The sequence below is a fragment of the Limulus polyphemus genome, unplaced genomic scaffold (assembly GCF_000517525.1).
Source record: "Limulus polyphemus unplaced genomic scaffold, Limulus_polyphemus-2.1.2 Scaffold35, whole genome shotgun sequence".
NCBI classification, from domain to species: Eukaryota; Metazoa; Arthropoda; class Merostomata; order Xiphosura; family Limulidae; genus Limulus; species Limulus polyphemus.
The window spans coordinates 1,101,002-1,121,468 of record NW_013665645.1 but is presented as its reverse complement, the minus strand read 5'-3'; the positions used below and the strand labels follow the sequence as shown (position 1 = coordinate 1,121,468).

The following is a 20,467-nucleotide window of genomic DNA, read 5'->3' as shown; positions in this document are numbered from 1 at the left end:
TAAAAGGAAATATATAAAAAAATCCTGAATTTCCACTAGTGTTACACACGACACATTTTGTCTTAGCATGTCATCATCCCTATTTTATCCATCACCCCTCAAAAATGTATGAAATTAAATGTAAAATGCTCTCTATAAAATCATCATTGCTCAAACAGACCATAATTTTTATAGCCTTCAATATTGTTTTGTTACAGAGCTATCAAAGAGAAAAAAAGACCCCTCCTGCCACATCCTCTCTTTCACAATTGGTTGATAGTTCTCTCTTACCTTTCATTATACATTACTTATAACGAATAGAAAGTCAAGGTTTTCATCTGTCAAATGGTGTATTGTATAACACAGTGTTTTAAACAGATAACCATCAATTTCACTCTGAGTAACAACATCGTTCCCATGGAAAAGTTAACGACTAGCTTGGATGAATTTGTAAAGGCTCTTGTCTCATAGTTAGAAAGCAAGGAAAATTTTTAGTAGTAAGTGAATTTGTCTACTTTTTGCAAGTTATTAGTCTATATTCTTTGGTGTATTATTTAAGTAAATAAAAATTGTTAAGTGCTTTAATATAATCGCTAAAAAAATAAGGCTTAACTCTACTCGACAATCGAAGGCAAGAAAAAAGAAGATTGTGTAAGTACTTTATTTCTTGTTTTTCATATTTATTCTTTATTTATTATTATAAAAGTAAATAAAATCTAAAACTACAGACCATCTTAAGTTATTCATGACTAGAATAGGTAAAATAAGTAATAATAATAATAATATAATTAAAATTGTTCACAAAGCATGCACTCGAGCAGCTCTTGGGTAATGTAATTCAATAGCGTAACATGAGCTGCACATTCCCTGAGTGATTTACAACTTATAATGGCACGGATAGCAGTTAGACATGGTTCAAAGTGCAATAAAATAATAATATTTAATTATAAATAGACGTATAATGTTACAAACTTAGAGCTACTTAGGATAAACAAATGTAGTTTCAGGTTACAATCTGAAGAAAAAAAGAAGGTTAATTTAGGTTTATATGTCGATTTTTTTTTGGTGGTTATGAGGTTATTTGAATTGACTAATCCAGTTTTGAGATTAGGGTAGAGAAAATAACATAAACTATAAGGATTTAGTGAAAAAAAAAAACGTTTGAAATGCATTTAGGAGGTTTTAGGGATTACACAAAAGAAATTTGAGATTTTTGAGATGATGAAAAGTATTTTTAATTTTAACATGAAAATTACTTTGTACACGGACTATTCAAAACAAATACTACTAATATATTCATGGACAAAAGTTTATTTTATTTTATTAGAAATACTTCACTAAGAAATATGACTTTTTGTATGTGAAAGACTTGTAATATTAACTGAAAGACTGCCAAACTTTGTGAAGATATACCCAATATAAAAATAGTTATAAGTATTAAATTTATATCAACTTTAAATGAGTACAAAAGGTCACGTGACTCGGTTACTATCTTCTCATAATATTAAAATAGTACTTGCACACATAGGATAGGAAAAAGCTACTTTCAATTCCCAAAGATAAAAAAAAAACATACCGTTTTTGATGGTAATAGTTGAAACAATGAACTAATTGAGCGACCATCTTGATCAGTTGCAGTCATAACAGCTGTAAACAATTCTTCAAATGGATTATCTTCTTCATAGAAATCTCCTTGATTTGACAGTGTATCCTATTGCAAAATATCTCAGTTTTAAGGTTGGAATACAAGAATTTTTATAACTATGAATCCAAAAAGAATAAATAACTGACTTGACTTTAACTCTCTAAAAGTGAAATACAAAACCAGAATAAATAAAAGCATATTCCAAGTAAGCCAAATTCACTATACACCTCACTATAATCTGAAGTGACTATAATCTATAAGACTGAAGTGTGTCAAACTTTCATTTTAAGCTCACCCCTTTTTTTATTTGTATATTAAAGTAAAACTTCACCAAAACCTTTTGATAAAAGTAGATTGAAACAATACATAGATGTAAATTTATTCGGGTAACAGAAAAACATGCTACAAAAATATAAAACACTTTCTAGTTGCAGAAAAATAATTAGAAAATATATATACATTAAAAATATAACATAGACTTACTGTTTCAGACTCATCTCTTCTTTGGTCTCCAGCTATGGATAAGAGCACATCAGTTTTGTTTCCATGTAAAGATCATACAGATCACAAGCATCTTTGTATTCCTGGGTTGATTTCTGAAAGTTTTATTTATTTTATATTTGGTATTTCAAACCCAATTCATCTAGAATAATCTTCTACATGAATTAAAATATACTGTACCAAAAATACTTATATTACTATTGTTAAAATGATATCAAAATCAAAACAACAACACATTATTTTCTAAACAATCACAGTGTCTATTTAAACACTAAAAGGTGTCTTTATGTAAATAGTAATTCCAAAAACTTTTTTGTAAAAGAAAACTGTTTTTCAAACAAGTATGGTCTCATATAAACAGAAATGGTTGTTTAAGTCTTAATAGTAGGTAGCTCAATAATTCAAACAAAAAATACTTAATAGCACCTGTCAGGTTATATGTATGGGCCAAATACTTTACAGTTGGTGTCTGTGACTTGTAGACAATAAATTTCAACAATATACAAAAGCAAACAGTCCACTTGTTTTAAAATAATATATATTAAAATAAGTCAAACACATATATACAAATGTTCGTTACACAGTTAATCACCACAGTTGTTTTCAGAGCTTTAAATAATCATCTCTTCTCGTCAAAGTCTACACAGGCTGGTTCAGTTACTTTAGAATACAATTGACAAAACCATTTTATTCTTCTCTGCTGTTATTACAATACAATCTATGATAAGTTCATTTACATTACACATTTGGTTACCACAGTTGTATCCAGATCTTTAAATATTGTCTCCTTTTGTTAAAAATCCACACAGGTTTGTTTAATTACTTTAAAACACAATTGACAAGACAAATTGTTTCTTCTCTACTATGTTATTACAATACAATCTGTAATAATTCATTTCATAATTGTCAATATACGCTCTTTATGGCTAAACTCACAAACACACAGTCTAGATCTATTTGACTATACCTCTCACTAACTTAACTTGAACTACATTTTGGACATGTATTCATAAATAACTCAACTGAGACCTAGAACTTTACACACTCTATGAGATGTTATGATGTAATTAATAATTGATCAAAAAAACAAGAAAACTTAAAAGGTTCTAGTAACATGATGCAATAATACAAGTGCCAAATCACAACAATGGAACTACACAACATATGATTCGTACACAGTTACATAAACAAACCTGTAATAAACTATCACTTCTAAAAATAACCAAGTTTAATACTCATACTATACTTAAATTAAAACAGCTGTGTATATCTAACAGCACATCTTTGCAGCAGGGAAGTAGTAATCTAAGTTCATGTGTAGGGTTCTAAAAATTTCCTCTCAATAAAGATCACAATTTAAAAAAAGTCTAGTGTCAGGATTCTATGTAATAAAGCACCCAAAATATTTTAAATAGGATATGACACTGCTAACTCCAGTAACCTTTGTTACAAAACCTTTAAAGCAAAATAGTGAGAAAAAAAAATAGTTTGCTTGTATTTTAACATCAAAAACCATATTCCATCAATTACCATTATAGCTTCACTGAAGATTAATAATTAATTGAAATTTCATATACACTAATTAAATAAAAAATCAAATATGTATAAATTATTAATTGATATACAATAGTTTCTCATATTTTCCAAAATATTTATGCTAACATCCTTTACTGTGGGTGACTTAGGGTAAGGTTGGTTGTGGAACCAAAATTAAATTATTAATTTTGTTATGCTAAGGAAGCTTTTCATCTTTTAAGTCATGATCAGTATCAGAGAATAAAATATTTCAAATTAATAGTAAAGTGGTGCTTCATTTAATTATGAGTGGAGTTCACCACATCCAAAAATACTGCATCTACACATAGCTAGTTTATGTTACTCTTAAACAGCTTGTCTTTATGAGAGAGGATTGTTTCATTGTGTATAAAGATCTAGTTAGTGTTGAATGATCTGCTCACTCAGCCAAATGAACAAAAGAAACTTCACCTAAAATGACAAGGGGATGAATAAAATATAATAGTAAGAACACTGTGTATCAAAGAAAAACAAAGTCACCAATGAGAAGTTTTTGTACATTTAATTTGTTCATACTTCTTCTAAAGGACTACCCAATACTGAAAAAAAAAACATAGATAATTCTGTTTTTTTTTATCCAAAATTGCAGGCCTAGAAATAATAATTCAAAGTTGTTCAAACTGCATAACAGATTTTGTTTAAAAAATTGTCAGTAATAATAATAACAATAACAGAAAGAAAAGTAAACTTTTCAACAATGTAGCTCTACAGTTACTTGAGATCAGAAAAAATAGTTTCACTTTGGACTAATAAAAAAATAAAATAAAATAATAATAATAATAAATGTAATCTTTGATTTGGATAATTCTATGTATTAAGATTTTGTTTGTTTTGGTAATGCCGAATGCACAGAGAATTATCACTTAAAAAACTTGCAATCAATATGTTAAATACAATATACCTTACAATACTGAAACAAGTCGTACATAGTGGTTAGCATATGCCATCATGCAGATGTGTAACAGAGTAACGAGTTTACACAAAATAAATTTTATAAATTTGACTGTGCAACTAAAAACTTTCTCACCAAGCACAAAGTTTTTATTTTTCAGCTGCAGAAAAATCTGCAAGTTTTGAATAACATTTTATAAGTTACATGGGTAGAAAGAAAAGCTATAAAGGTTCAAACAAATAAAATATCAAACTATAAATTTATCATGAATAGATTACAGGTTTTATGAAGTATCTGCTGTTTTAAAAGCCATGCCTACAATACCTTTTTTTTTCTGATTGTGACTGCTAACATATTTTTGGGCTATCTGTGTATTATAAATCTACTTAAACTCAAATATTTTTTTATATGTTACTTAATTTAGAAAACATCTTTTTATTAGAAACAATTTTCTTAAATCAACTTTGTACAGAAAGTTGAATAATGATTATTGTTACAATGCACAAAGTATGGAAGGTTGTCACTTATCTCTGATAGCTTTATCAAAAAATGAGTTATGTTACTCTAATAGTACAGCCACTAAACTGAAAACTATAGCCTTACTAAATATTCTGTACAGTATTTGTGAATTCGAATACATTAAAATTTAAACTTTTTATAAGAAAAAAATTGAGAACTAGAATCATTACAAAGAACTTAAGATAAATTTCTCAAACCTTTCCATGTTGTTATGATTAGTTATTTTGACTAAAATGACGAGAGTAAGAATGTATCAAACTTGTAAGCTGCAGGTGTAGCATTTACTCAAAACCAAACCAAACAGTGCAAATATACCTTATACAGTAGTTACCTTATAGTAAGCCTTTGCATTATTCACCATAAGTTCTATATCAGCCGTCATTTGCTCAACTTCAGTATATTCTTCTGTTTTCAATTTCTGCTGGATTTTTAAAAGATCCATTGGTACACTGACCACATCATAGTAATCAGCCAAGCTCCTGAAAATGAAATTGTAAACATTAACTTTCTAACCCTTTTTCTTTCAAATCATGTGTCCTAAATTTTACTACACATTGTAAGAAAGTAAAAGTCAATTTCATTAATTAATATCTTGAACCTGTTACTTTTTGATCAGAAGAACCAAGTAGAATAAAGTGAGAAAGTGCAAGAAATGGCAAATGCTATCAGAAATATACATTTAATTTGACAAATTTAACACTTCAAAATTATAATCAAGTTGAAAAATATCTTAATCATTGATTCAATCAGATTTACCAAGTGCTGCATTGTGTGGGCCTACAAGAATGGATACTATTCTTTTGAGGTCACTTTTCTCAGGGTGTAAAACAAAGTCCAAGAAACCCCATCACAGATGTTATGTGACTATAAAAGCCTTCAGCTCCTGCACCAACAAAACACTGATGGTGCCACAAAAACATTGGTTAATAAGAATTGACAGAATACTCTATTTATAGAGAAAACATTTTACTGGGTACATATTGGAATTGGATCCCTACATGGAGAAGTTTTACTTTCATAAAATCCACCTTTAGAGTTATGCATGGACATATGATTCAGCCTGCTAAAGCCAGGATAATAACAAATGTAAGGGATAATAACCTTCAGATGGTTTTGGAGAATTAAGTCTGCATCTTTAATTTCCATTTTTTGTTACACTGACCATTTTAGAATCAGTGCTCAGGACATGACTATCTGCTGAAGTTTGCTGGTTTTTCTTACAGTTCAAGCATGTATTTTGCTTACACAAACACTATAGTCAATCTCTATTCTGAACAAGATAGTAGACAATTCTGGTTAAATCACATATGCAAAGAATCTGCCAGTTAGTAAAGATATATCTGTTAACTTCCATTGTTTGATGTGACCACTGACTGCAGTCTTATGCTGCTTACATCATTTAAGGAGAAACTATGAGTGTATTTTGAAACCAACATAGTGCATAAAATCTGGGACCATAATATCCAATCATCTGGCTGCACCTGACTTCAGATTTCATTTGCATACTTTTGGATATTGTTGCATTATTAATTTTACTGGCACATTGTGAGACCCCCCAAGAGATACAATCTATAGATATAATCATCGTACATTTTAATTTTTTGTTTATATAATATCTTACAATAAGTATTATAAACAACTTTTATCCCAAGCTATTAATTCTCTTGCATGTGAGTATGTACGTGTCAATTATATCTTCATGATTAATAGGCCCAAATCTAAGATACAGTGAAAAAAAGCCAATCGTGCTACTGGATCGTTCATGGTAAATCAAAAATATCCTTCAAACTCCAAACACAACTGCACAGTTCTTATTTATTTGACAAAAGTAATATCAAAATTATTAACAAATTCATAATATTTTAATAAATAATACAACTGGATGCATAAGTGTCATTTATAAAGTGCATGTGACAGTATATCAAAACAATTGTGCATATAATAATACAAGCACCAAATTTGGTGCAAATGTAGAATAAAGTATTAGTAAAATAATTAGAAATCATACCTGTGACCACATGTGCAGTGATTTTAAAATGTGTGCATATTTCAACTTCTGGTTACACATTTGTACATGAGAAAGACATTGAATTATTATTATTAATAATAATCATTACTATAAAATTACATTTAAAGAACAATTCTTTGTATAAAGATGAATGAAGCAAATGCCATTTTTATTCAACCAAGTTACATTAATGGTACTGATATGTTTATGTATTGAGGCCTTATAGTTGCGTAATCAGCAGCATTTCTCTTCACACTAAGCTTTATAATACCAGTCAACATATGACTTCTCTTTGGTCAATGTTGTGTGCTACGTACCATCATCAATCTTGGATTGTCAGCTGCTATTTCTAGAACACTATCCTTCATAAGCAAAGAGCTGTGCATTGAAGGGCAGCTTTTTTTGCACTTGCATAGTTTGTGGCATCTTTGTTGCAGCCACACAAGACCAACTCATAACAGGTTTTAAAGACTTTAGGGAGTGTCATCCAGTAAGGCTAGCACAGTCCATTTCTATTTTTGGTCCATCACAGCTAGTTAGAGAAGAGAGCATAGGTTGTGGGAACAGTGTTTGACTCCAAACATGACCCCCTGGTAAGTTGTCCTCTTGATATGCTGTTCCTGAGCAGATTTCATTGGTGGAATACATTTCACAGTTATTCTTTACAAAGAGTTTCTTTCTGGCTTTGTACACATTGGTGCAAGTGCTTGTTCTACTTTATAATAGGATACTTAATCTCTCAATGACCTGCATGTAGCTTTCTAAATTCATTCCATAGAACCTTCATAGAATTACACAAAAAACCTGGAAATAACTGGTTCATTTTCAAATACCAACATTTATTTCATAAATTACTTTAAAATTAAACTCCAAAGGCATATAAAAAGTACATAGTACTTTTTGTTGCTCATAAATGCACACATTGGTGAAATATTAGTTTTAGATTAGTTGGCTTTTATCCAGACTTGAGCATATTGTAATATAATTTTTCTTCAGAAGATTGAGTATGATATTTCCTGTTCACAAGTTATTTATTTTACTGTAAAGTCATATGATATTACAAAAATACATACCTCCTTTTTGGTGCTCGAATGAAGGTTTCACAAAGTAAGTGGCCATCTTCAGTTTTGAAGTTTCGTATGGTATCATAGAGTTCCTGGCATATCTCTCCCTGTTCAAGACGTGTCAGATGAGTGGGCTTGTAAATGAATCAACAGAGCCCCATGACATGAAGGTCCTCTTATTCGAGGTTTACTTCTGCCTACCATGCTCAAGGGACCACATGACCATTGTTACCCATAACCAAAACAGAAGCTTTTTCATATACATGCTACCATGCAATAAACTCAATATATGAAGAAGAATTAACACAAAGAAAAGATTTGCTACCAGCATCTAGCAATTTTAACACAAGGATAACTGGTAAACTTCTGCTAAGGAAGATAGTTAAAAAAAAGTTATTGTAACAATGATTTGAAAATACAGCCACCAGTCTTTGATTAGTACACACTACAGTGTCCAGAAACAATGAAGGGCATTCATTTATTCCTTAAACATAACATTTAAAGTAAAAAAAAAGAAGTTAAAAAACAACAACTAAATCTAGTCTGGAAAGAGGAGGAAAAAAAAGAGTTATGTCATATAAACTCCATCATAGCAGAATCTTTTTCTAAACACATCACTTAAAAAAAATGTTTTAATATTTATATGTACAAGTTGCTACTCTGAAATTCCTTTTTAATTCACCAGTACTATATTCTAGTAAGTAAATTCATTATTTATTAATAAGTAGCATGGAGACAAAATAGACTGCCATTTTCCCTTTTTCATCACATTTATGTTCTTCAAAATAATTTTCATTAGAGTTAATACAGGAAGCAAACACAATGTATTGAAAGCGAGACATAAAACTAATATATGTTTGAAATAATGATTACTGAGAAACATTTTAACAAATCATTTCTTTGAGCCTAAGTGTTTTAGATGTTTAAGATCTTGTACAAAGAAATCACACCTATGGATTCTAGTACAATCTAATTTTTATTAGTATTAAATTCTGATACGAGCAAGTTACCTGTTTAAAGTGAAACTAAGATTCAACCTGGTATTGGTAATGACTATAGGTAAGTATCCATTTCTTACATTTCTATTCACAAAGATTAGAATGTATTGTTTCATCAGTTGGGTGCCCTCACTGTTAATATATCCAGTCATACTCACAGTAACAGCTCATGATGTTTGACCAGCTTAGGAGATTTAGGTTAGTCATAAGTATGTATATTAAGCTAACAATGCAAAACAATGTAAATAATGTTTATAATGAAAGTGTAATAAAATTAGACATTAAAAATTTCAACCAATACTATTAATGAAAGTAGCTACAAAGAATAGAGTATGTCTGAGGAATATCATTCAGCCCTCCACAGTGCCAAATTTCTCTCTCTCTACAGACATCCACATCTGTAGAGCTTTCATGTAAATCAAATTTCCCACAATTCTATTCTGATGTTGATGAGAACTCCATACGAATTTGAAATTGGGAGAACTCAAATTGATGCTGTATTTGAATAAATCAGTTTCTTCATTATGAAGTAATGAATCAATTTAACATCCACATATATATTATTCCACATTCTTCAAATATATTTATGCATCCATTGGCAATGTGTTTTAACAAAGATTATTTTTGTTGTAAGCAAATCAAACTTTTCTATTTCAAGTTTATAACATGTAAGTATATATGAAGTATCTATTAGGTATGAAGGCAAAGAGACATGTCAGTAATTCAAGTTTACAAAATGTTTTATGTTTAAAAATAGAATTACTTTTAAAACTAGAATACCAGTTGCTATAATCAACCCAAAACACAATCTGAATGAACAGATTTAAATCAATATAATTCTAAAACTGTAGCATAGGGTGACTTACAATTAATAAATGTCATTATAAAAATGAAATAAACCCTCTCTTTCCAATGAAATTATTAAAACAATCAACAGTAGTTTACTGGTAGTAGAATGCAGGTTTAAAATTTACCTATCAACTAATAAACTCTTAACACAAACAAAACACATAAGTAAATTATATACCTTGTAAAGTTTTTGCAAGAAGGCTTCAAGATCTTTAACAACAAAAACTTGCTTACATAAACATGCAGTCTCTTACTTTTCCAGCAGCAAAAGAAATATGAAACTATGACTGGAAAAAAGGCTGCTAATCAAGTTAACTGTTTTCTACTTTAGCTTGACACAGTGGTCCATAATTGTGAAAAAGTTTAAGAACTGTTGATCCAGATAATCAAGTTAACATTTTTTAAAATAGATTTTCTCATTTTTTGACAAATACTGTGATAAGGGAAATTCTGCAAAATATTAAAGATTACAAGACAAGATATGAAATAATTCATAACATACAATGAAAAATAAATAAAATTCATGAAAACTACTGCATGTTATAAATTAGTTCTTAAAGCATCTTCTTATATATTTTTTGTAAATTTAGGTTCACAGTACTTTAGGTCCTTTTATTTACATCAATTTTGTGAAGACATTTTCTTAGGACTTTTCAGGCTAGTATATAACAATATTAACTTAGATCTTTACAGAGAAGTAAAAATGTTACTCTTCAGTACTTACAACATCCACCTGAACCTTCCTTCTTTTGTTCGACCCTTCACCATCTTCTCTACTGTCTTCACTCCCATGAATCCTTTTTCGTTTTGGCATTCGTAGACTTGAAACATCATAATATATTGTTAGCAATTACACAAGTTTTCAGACATTCTAAAGAGCTGTTTAAGGTGCTCTAAACTTATAAATTAATAGTCTTTAATTAGTCTTGACATCTCGTAACTTAAATCTTATTCTGTTGGTTCATAACAAAAAAAACATTTAATTTTTGAGAGTAAAAATTTAAACACATGACCTCTCTGGGTCATCAAGGCTACCCTGAAATAAAATGTTTCCCTTTACCAGAGAAAATTGTGCAACTGAATTTTTTTCTACCATTTCAAAGTTTAATATGATTAAAGACAGCAGCTGTAACAAGCTTAACTGAGTCACCAACATATTAAATCTCGTAGTGAGTATTGTTGCATTGGCTCTATCATAACTGGCCATAGTGTCAGCATCATACAAAAATATCCACCTGTATGCTACACAACATAGCCCATTATTTTACTTTTTAAACTCTATAGTTCTTGAAAAATGTGAATGTTCAGAGAGACAGGGAGGTGCTTTTCCTAGTTATGTGTGCTGTATTTGCCTACACTTGATGAAAAATAATTTGAGTGAATTGTCTTCAACCAGCATCACATACTTAGTGTTACTAAATGAACTAACACAAATAATACAAAAGAAAACAACGAATGGAAACAGTAATATCATTTGATTAGTTATACCTGTACTTTTACTCTGAAGACAAAAAAAAATTAAACACACCAGTAAATGTTTTTCTACTCACTAAGACATTTACTTGTATGTAAGGTGAAACATTTCTTTTTATTAAAGATTGGCCAATATTATAATTTTCCTATGCTGAAAATGTATTTCTGATAGGTACTGCCTCCTCTCACATAAACAGCTATTCTCATTCAGTGTTGCCCTCTATAAACAAAATATTTTTTTGCATGCCACAAGCCTTGAGCTCCCACGTACCCTACTATTAACATGGTTCAACTTCATCTTGCATGTAAATCATCATGCGACACACTCTCCTGATGCATGTGACTCCCTCTATTCGATTCTACCAAACTATTACTTCGAATTTGTGCATAAAATGGAAGCACTGGTTTTAAGTGGGGAGGAAGGGTGGGAAGTATGAGAGAAGGTAAGCACCTATTGGAAATACATTTTTAGTATAGGAAAATTGTAAGTTCTGATACGGTACATTTCCTCTGTTCACATAAATAGCTAGAATCCCACATTGAATAGGTGGAGGAACCAGTGTGAAGGAAAGAAAGAAGCATTTTTCGAAAGTGTCTAAAGAACTTTCTACAAAGAGATCCTCGCATTAGAGGAAGATATGTGGAAGACTGCACCACTTCTGTGCCAGGTATACTTTTTGTCCAGTGTGGAAAGAAGTGGTGCAGACATGGGCAGAAAATGAGAAAAGCATATCCAAAAGGAAGAGAACAATGGTTGGATAGAGATCTGAACCACCCGATTCTGAATCTCAATTCCTTAGATGATCATAATGTGGGTGAGAATAAAAAAGGATGCTCCCCAAGGTGTAGAGTGGCTAGGGCGAGATGGACCGCACACAGCAAGTCAACTGCATCCAAAACCCAACCACTAGAAACTGACATCCATGCAGGGATAGGATGAGGATCAGACCATCAGAAAGTCAACTACAATCCAAAACCCAGCCACTGAGAACTGACATCGACGTGGGGGTAGGAGAGAGGATCATACCAGTAGCAAGTCAACTGCAATCCAAAACTCAGCCTTTAGGTGGGTGTAGGAAAGAGGATCATACCATCTTTACCTCAAGTTTAGCAGACCAGAGGGATATATCATACCCACCTATCTATGAACAGGGAACATGATAGCAAAGTGAAAAAATTAAAGATGTTGCTATATAGTGAAATAGCCCACTCAAATCAATCAAACAGGAACCACCCTCAGCACATTAACGTCCTCACTATATTATAATCCTCAAGGGATGGTACAAGAGGAAGAACCATAGTAACCTGCAAGTTCCTCTGCCGTTACCCACAACATGGTTGTAGTAAACAAGAGTCCAATTGAGCGAGGGAACATAGACACCTGTCAAAGCTGGATCAATCAACATCAATCCTCACACACATATTAATCCAAAACCCAGCCACTGGGAACCAATATCCATGTGGGGGTAGGATGAGGGATCCCAAGCAAAGGGATGAACTGCAATTTTGGCAGCTCACTCCAAAGCCACAAGCTCCCCTCATATAAACTCATTCAGAAGTGGAGCATCAGATTGGAGGACATTTTGTCATCTACACCTACAAAATACCACCACTCTACTTTCAACTGAATGGATTAATTTTGTATTGTATATCACTATCACATTCAAGAGAAATGCCTCCATGGTCCACCACCCCATGGGCTTGAAACTGGAAAGTGGTAAGGACTTCCATACTCCAATGGAAAAAAAAGGGAGAAAATGCAGTGGAGAGTTGAGAGAAACATCAACATTGGAAACAGTGCAATGAATGACCACAAAAGCCCTATTTTGAAAAGCAGACCACACCTAATTTATTCAATCTAATGAATGGGATGGATGGGCAGTTATCCCCTTCTGAAGTTCATGGGTGAGTATGGTTTAGAAGGAAGCCTTGTGGGTAATATAACAACGAAGAGCATGTATGGGACATAGTCTATCTGGGTCAGACTGAGGATATAGGTGGGAAAGGGAAGGAAGGGAAATCAGCAAGGAGGAAGAGTTACCCTCAAGAGCTGCCAATGTTTTCAATCGATCCAGATAAAGGAGAATGTCCATGGAATAATATAGGGTACATGAAAATCAATGGCAAATAAATCTGACTGATGATATCCACAGGCCAATGGGAGAAGGAAATAAGTCTCAAGAGATAAGTGAAAAATCAAACACTAGGACAGAGGCTCAAACACAGGCAAAGTAAGACAAATGAAGATCCACACTGACATTCCAATCTGGAAGGACTGCATGCCAAGGAAAACCACAAATCTGGAAGAAACACAACAATATGGAGAGGTAAAAACTTAATAGTACCAGAAAAATGAAAAGTGTGGGATAGGGCAGCCAGGTAACACATGATCAAGGAGACTGAAGACCTCTGATCAAACAGTCAAGTGAAGAAATCCATAAGAAGAAAAACAGTGAGTCAAGCAGAAAACTTCCAACCCAAAGACCAATGGCAGAAGATGTTCCACTAATGTTGATAAATGTTCATAGAGGAAGGGCGAATGAACAAGCTGAAAACAAAGTGACTCTTCGAAACTATCCAGATCTCCTTGCTATGGACTGGAAATAAACCAGGTGTGAAGATGGAAGTTATAAAGGGCTGGATGAAATGCTGGTGAGCAAGGTTAACGTAGAAAGGTTGGAGTAGAGGAAGAGGTAATGGTGGGGCAGATTGGAGCTGGACCAGCCACTGAAATCACGGTTGTGACAGTCAGTAAGGATCAATCAAAAAGACTTCACACAGAGTGGCATGGATGATCGAAATCACCCTGGGAAGAAAATGGATGGAAGGAAACACATAAAGGTATATGTTGATCCAATCCCGACTAAACACGTCGACTGCCAGTGCAAGTGGATGAGGAACCAGAGACCATAACAGAAGTAACTTGGTACAGAGTAAAGTGGCAAATGCATCCAGGTGAAGAGTACCCTAATGAAGGCATAGCTACTAGAAAACAAGGAGGAGAAAGATGATCCATGAACAGATTGAATGCACCCAGAACATGGCACGCAAAGAGATGAATACCAAGCATATGGGTCCAACGAAAAAAAGAGATCCAAGGTTCAACCACAAAGGGAACGAGAATGGGTGCCACCTCCGAAGAATTGTCAGAATGTATCATGATCAGACAATTCCTGACAAGGTGAAGAAAATGATCTAAAGCATGATGTATGGCCAGAAACTCCAGGACATTGACATGGTAAGATTGTTTGGCTGGAGACCAGGGATCTGAAGCTTCCTGTTGATTGAACCATGCCCCCTAACCCTGGAGAGAAGCATCTGTGAAGATATGCAAATCTGAATGAGGGGAAGGAAGCGGAACAACTGCCAACATGTTTGTCTTTTGCAACTGTCAGTGATCTGTATTGGTAAGGGAAATAGGAACCTCTAATGGATCTCACACAAGGTTCCACTGGTTATGCAGAGCCCGCCGAAGAGACCACATATGTGCTCGAACCAAGAGGATAATGGCTTCCATAGAAGACTACATCCCCAAAAGCAATAGAACCTCATGACCAGTAATAAAGGTAGCAGTAAGGGCATGGAGAACTGAAAACTCCATCGATTGGAGTTGAAGAGAAGAAGATTGGACCCGACTGAGGTGAGTGTTGAAAAAGACACACAAGTGGACAAGATATTGGGTAGGTATAAGGAATGACTTCTCCAACTTTATTAACCAATCCACAAAAGCCGCTTTTAGGAGCAGCAGACAAGTGTGATGGGCAGACTCCCATTCAGAACAAGCAAACAGAAGGCAGTTGTCCATGTAATTGTGTAAGTGCAACCCCCAAGCCTACATATGTCGAGCAAAAGCCTTGACCACTCAACAAAAGACATATGGGGCCAAAGCAAGACCAAAAGGCAGGGCATAAAATTGATAAACTATCCCATGATGAACAAATTGAAGATAGCACCTTGACAGACAAGATATTGGAATATGCAGATCAGCATTTGTGACATCTACCTTGGTCATCCGTAAACCTGGAGAAAAAGCCCACTTGAGGGTGAAAAAGACTCCATGGTAAATTGAAGCAGAACAAAAATTTGATTGAGGTGGGTAAAATCCATCACAGGCTGCCAGTCCCTAGTTTTCTTGCGTACCACAAACAGCCTGGAATAAATGCCTGGAGAAGGATGAGTTACATGTTCAATGGCTTTTTTGGGAGAGAAGATTTTGTACTGCCTTGGACAGAAGTTGACTAGTGGTAGGATCCTGAGGCAATGGAAAGGATATGGGTACCTGAGACAATGAAGGAAGGGAATGAAGTGGGTGACAAGTCCCTCGGGTAATACCCAAATAACCCCTAGATCTGTAGCAAAAACTCACCTAGCTGGTTCCAGTCCAGTGGAGGCTTACTTGATCGATTTTTTTTCCCCTATGACTAATCCCCTTCCTTCTTTGTTATGATACCCCCGTCTCTCAGAATTTTGTGTTCTCCCTTTCCCGGATAGTAGGGTTTATGCAGAGCGTTTTGTCTCTCAAATGGTTGTGGGTGCTGGCATGCCTTGCCCCATTAATGTTTCTCATTCTGTTCCTTTCTAGCTCTTACCAGTTCCTACTTCAAGGGGTTCCTCCTCTCAAAGTATTATTTGACACAGATGGACACGATGCCAATAGTACCGGTGAGTAAAGATATCAGGGAAGTAGATAAAACACAACACACCTGAGAAATCATGTCTAAAAAAGCTGTATTAAGCCTAGCTGATTCTGGAGTAAGGGCACAGAAAGACACAGCAAAATCAGGTGGAGGAAAAAGGCTGTCAAGTTCCTTGTCAACCTGAACAGATTTGGCATGTTTAGGAGGACTATGGGCAACATCAGGAGAAGCAGGTTGACTCATATAATGATCAATCTCACTCATGGCAGATGAGAGCCAATAATTCCATAACCAAATCACTATCACCTGCAGCCTGTTTAAGTGTGTTGGTAGAAGGTATTACATTCAAAGTGGTAACTTGGACTTTGAAATTCATTGTTAACAATGAACGATCAAACACAACAGTCAAAATAAAAAAAATTAAACTGAGAAAAAATAAATTATCTTGAAGTTCATGAACTTTTTTAAAATTGAAATGAATAATTCCACTTCAGAATTAATTAAAAAGATAAATAATGCACTAAGTGTAAAGAACAAATACGAATAAAGAGCACAATAAAAAAACATCTTGACATGATATAGATATATGACTGCATATAGAGTGCAGTGCCGAACGAGAATAGCTAGTTACGTGAGTGGAGGCAATGTACTGTATCACAAGATACAACTCAATACTCAGAGCTGACAAAAAATCATTCCTGCTTGTGTCACACGATTATTTATATATTTCCAACCCAAAATACGTGCATAACATGACTCGTAGATTCACTGACTAACCATACCCCAAGTTAACCACAGTGAGCATGCTTTAAATTTTACATGGTTATGGTAAATAATTATACATAAAAAATATACACTGAAAGTCACACTAATTATATAACAATGTCATTGATTTTCAACTACAAAGTACAACTTGACCCATGGGATCCTTAGAGAATAATCATGTCTCATGTTAGTGAATTTGTCTTTAATGTCATAAATTATCTGATACCTTTTTCAAGCATTTCTTTTCACCAGGTTTTACATATTTATTTTCTACAATACAGTACTTTTTATACAACTTTTACTTCGAAGTATAAAATTAATAGAACAACCAGTAAATTAGTTAAGTTTGCAGATCTTTGTATTTCAATCTTTTAATCTTAATAAAAGTAGTGTTATGTATAATGATTATCAAAACTTTTGCCATTTTATAGCCTTGTTTGGAAAAGTAGGTGAAACTGAAGAGAAAAAAATGGCTAGTCATAGCTATTAAAAAATCTTTAAAACCTTCTACACAAACTTTTGGATTTTAAATTGTAAAAAGAAATACAGAGTACAAGTTAAAGGTGGTTATCAGTCAGACCCCTAGCTTGATTGAAAAAGGGGCAGGGTGGAGTTTAGTTGAAGGGGCACATTTACATGTAGAATCTCAAAGATTTTTGCTTTTATCCTACCTCAGAACTAGGCAATTGTATACCTTTTATTAAGATTCAAAAGGACCCTCATGCTATAAACTCGGGTGCTGTTACCAAGTAAGGTAAGTATCCATTGCAAAAACCGAAATGAATGAACTTTGAAAGAGAAATGTCCTCCATTATTTGTTGTTTTTGTCTTTATTTTATTTTTTGGCCATATATCTATATTACTACTAACCCATAGAAATATGTATTCTGAAGGTATCATTTGACAACTCATATTTGTTCCTTCATTTAATGGAAGAATAGATGTATCTTGAATCAAGTTTCACAAGAATTTTATTATTGGTTCTTCAAAGATAAATGAAATCCTCTCACTTAAATCTAAGCTTGATAGAATTCAAGAACTGGTACACACTATTATATGTGTGACAGGACCATGTACAATTTTAAGAATGCATGACGTAATCCATGGGCACCATAAACGAACACTGCAGGCTCATAATTATAATTTATCCAGGCCTAGGGCCTATCAACCTGTCTTAGGACTAAAGTTAGCAGACTGATTTCTTATTCTTAAGAACCTATCATTCTATCAATTAAAGAAATAGCAGAAATCCCACAAATTTTCGGAAGTCATTACAGCTCTCTATAAGCTTATCCAACCATCCTCCATATCACATGATTGAATTCCTGACTCTAAGTCACGAAGGCTTAGGCTAGGTCATGACTGAAACACTTCCTCAAATTTTCATGAAACTAGTGTATGTACATTGCTTATGATGGATAATGGTTATGGTCACAAATAGGCCAACACAAGGTGTTACGACCATAATTTCTTTGCTTGGGATCAAAACGAAAAGCCACTACTTAAATTAGCAATTAAATTGTTCATAAATTTCCTTTGAAATTTCTCTGGAACAAACTACTGGGCAATTTTCTCCAAATAAGTTCTGTTACAAACCTTCAATATTTCTCACAGTCACTTAAAGGACAAAAAGTATTTGGTGATGATAGATAGTTCTTCCACTTAAGCCCATTGTGATACCTGACACCGGACAACAACTCCAGTCTTATGTCATGCTTCATATGGAATTGAGAAGTGATGTTTACAACACTGCCATGTGTGTGCTGTGTAGGATTTTTGCAATACTGGAGAGAGAGAAAATACACACTGTATGTATGTGGAGTTGGTCATTTGCAGCCACGCGTGAGTGTAGCCTGCAATATGAATGTTAGATTTATTCCATTTATCAGTGATATAATAGGAAGGTCAATTTGCTAATCAGGATTTTAGAAGATGCATGCTGTAGATCTAGAACTGCATAGCATAGGCTTTTTTTAATACTAGGTTGTAGAGTGGGGAAGATCATCAAATGTGAAGAAAATGGGTGAGGCAGGAGAAAAGAGGGGAAGGGCGGCTCGCCTCTCTGAAACAGCGAAGCTAGGGCAATGATCAGTTCATTCTACAAGGTTCTGGTTTGACCTCATTTCAGAATAGTGTTAAATTTTAATCACCTTTGTTAAGAAAGACTGAGTTGTTGGAAAGAGCTCATAGAAAAGATTCCAAGCTGATTCCATATTTGGAAGGGTTATCATATAGGGACATAAGAAATTTTCTGAGATGTTTTCAGTTACAGAACGAGGGCTTGATAGTTCAAGAGTGCATTTTGTACAACTGTCAGATGCTCGATATCCATAAAATCAGATGACATTTTCATGAAAACCTCTACATAACATTTATGAACAAGAAAGGATGTGTTGTCTATTGGGCTACCCCATCCACTAAATTAAACTTAAGAAAAACTCCAAGTCGACCCTCTTTATTCAAATATTTTGTGTATGTTTTCTTATAGTAAAGCCACATCAGACTATCTGCTATGTCCACCACAGTGAATTGAACCTGATTTTAGCATTGTAAATCCGAAGACTTACCACTGTCCCACCAGGGGACTTCAAATAGTTATGCCTTCCTGTAAAATTTATTGCATTGAAACTAGAGAATATAAGTTTAAATTATGGAAAATTTAAACAGCTATTATTAAAGCAGTGATATTTTTCTAACAAGATGATTGTTCAATGTAATACTTTCCTTTCAGACATGGTAGAAGTTATCTTTACATCATATTCCACAATTAAAGTTCATATTGGTTTTTTTCCTTATGAAGATGTAATGCATGCTCATCTTCTGGTTAATAGCTGATTTTCTTAGCTTTATGACAAAAGATTCTAGTATTCTAAAGTGGAATTCTTAATGGAGAATGACATGGAGAAACTGGAGATAAGCACAACATCAATTTCACTTAGACAGTGGTTGATAATACTACTGGTGTAGGGTAAGGCAGATATGTAGATCTCCACCCTATTTGAAAGTTGTAGGGTCCATAAACTAGTAGTAGTACAAGATACTTAGGCCCTAATTAATATAATACTTAACCTCAACCTGTCAGTGTCTCTTTACTTGAATGTAAGCAATATGTTATTGATAGTTCAAATGAAAAATAAAAATTGCAGTACACATGCTTTTAACTAAGAGTAAGGCATGACAATCCAAAGTGAATTTATCATGAATTTTAGGAGAAATCATTGTTTTTGTGGCAGTTAAATTACATAATCTTTTACAATGAGAAATACCAAACCTGTATGAAAGACAAGCCTACAATTACAATATTCAATTTATTCATTATATTCCTAACCAGCCTCTTGTTGAGGAGGCTGAGGTGGGATAATAAAGAAATGAGGGGACTTCACTCTACATCTTGTTGGTACACATACTGTAGGTATTAAGAAAGTGAAGCAGCTTGAAAATAAAAGAAACTGAGAGTGGTAATAATGCTTGGATACGGCATGAATGGGTAATGAAGAAAAACTTCAATATAAGTTGAACATAACAGCAAATGTACATGATGACAAAACCTTGTCGAAACGTT

The 20,467-nt window shown here is 33.4% G+C and overlaps 1 protein-coding gene across 1 annotated transcript in view; it reads right to left on the bottom strand.

Annotated features, from left to right (window-relative positions):
* LOC106460760 (protein polybromo-1-like) overlaps nucleotides 1-20,467 on the bottom strand; it is a 171,348-nt gene that overhangs the window by 149,292 nt on the left and 1,589 nt on the right. Inside the window, 5 exon segments of the mRNA XM_022387753.1 lie at nucleotides 1,556-1,690; nucleotides 2,098-2,220; nucleotides 5,443-5,590; nucleotides 8,193-8,317; nucleotides 10,755-10,851. Of these exon segments, the coding sequence (XP_022243461.1) occupies nucleotides 1,556-1,690; nucleotides 2,098-2,220; nucleotides 5,443-5,590; nucleotides 8,193-8,317; nucleotides 10,755-10,844 (621 nt within the window). The 5' untranslated portion in view covers nucleotides 10,845-10,851.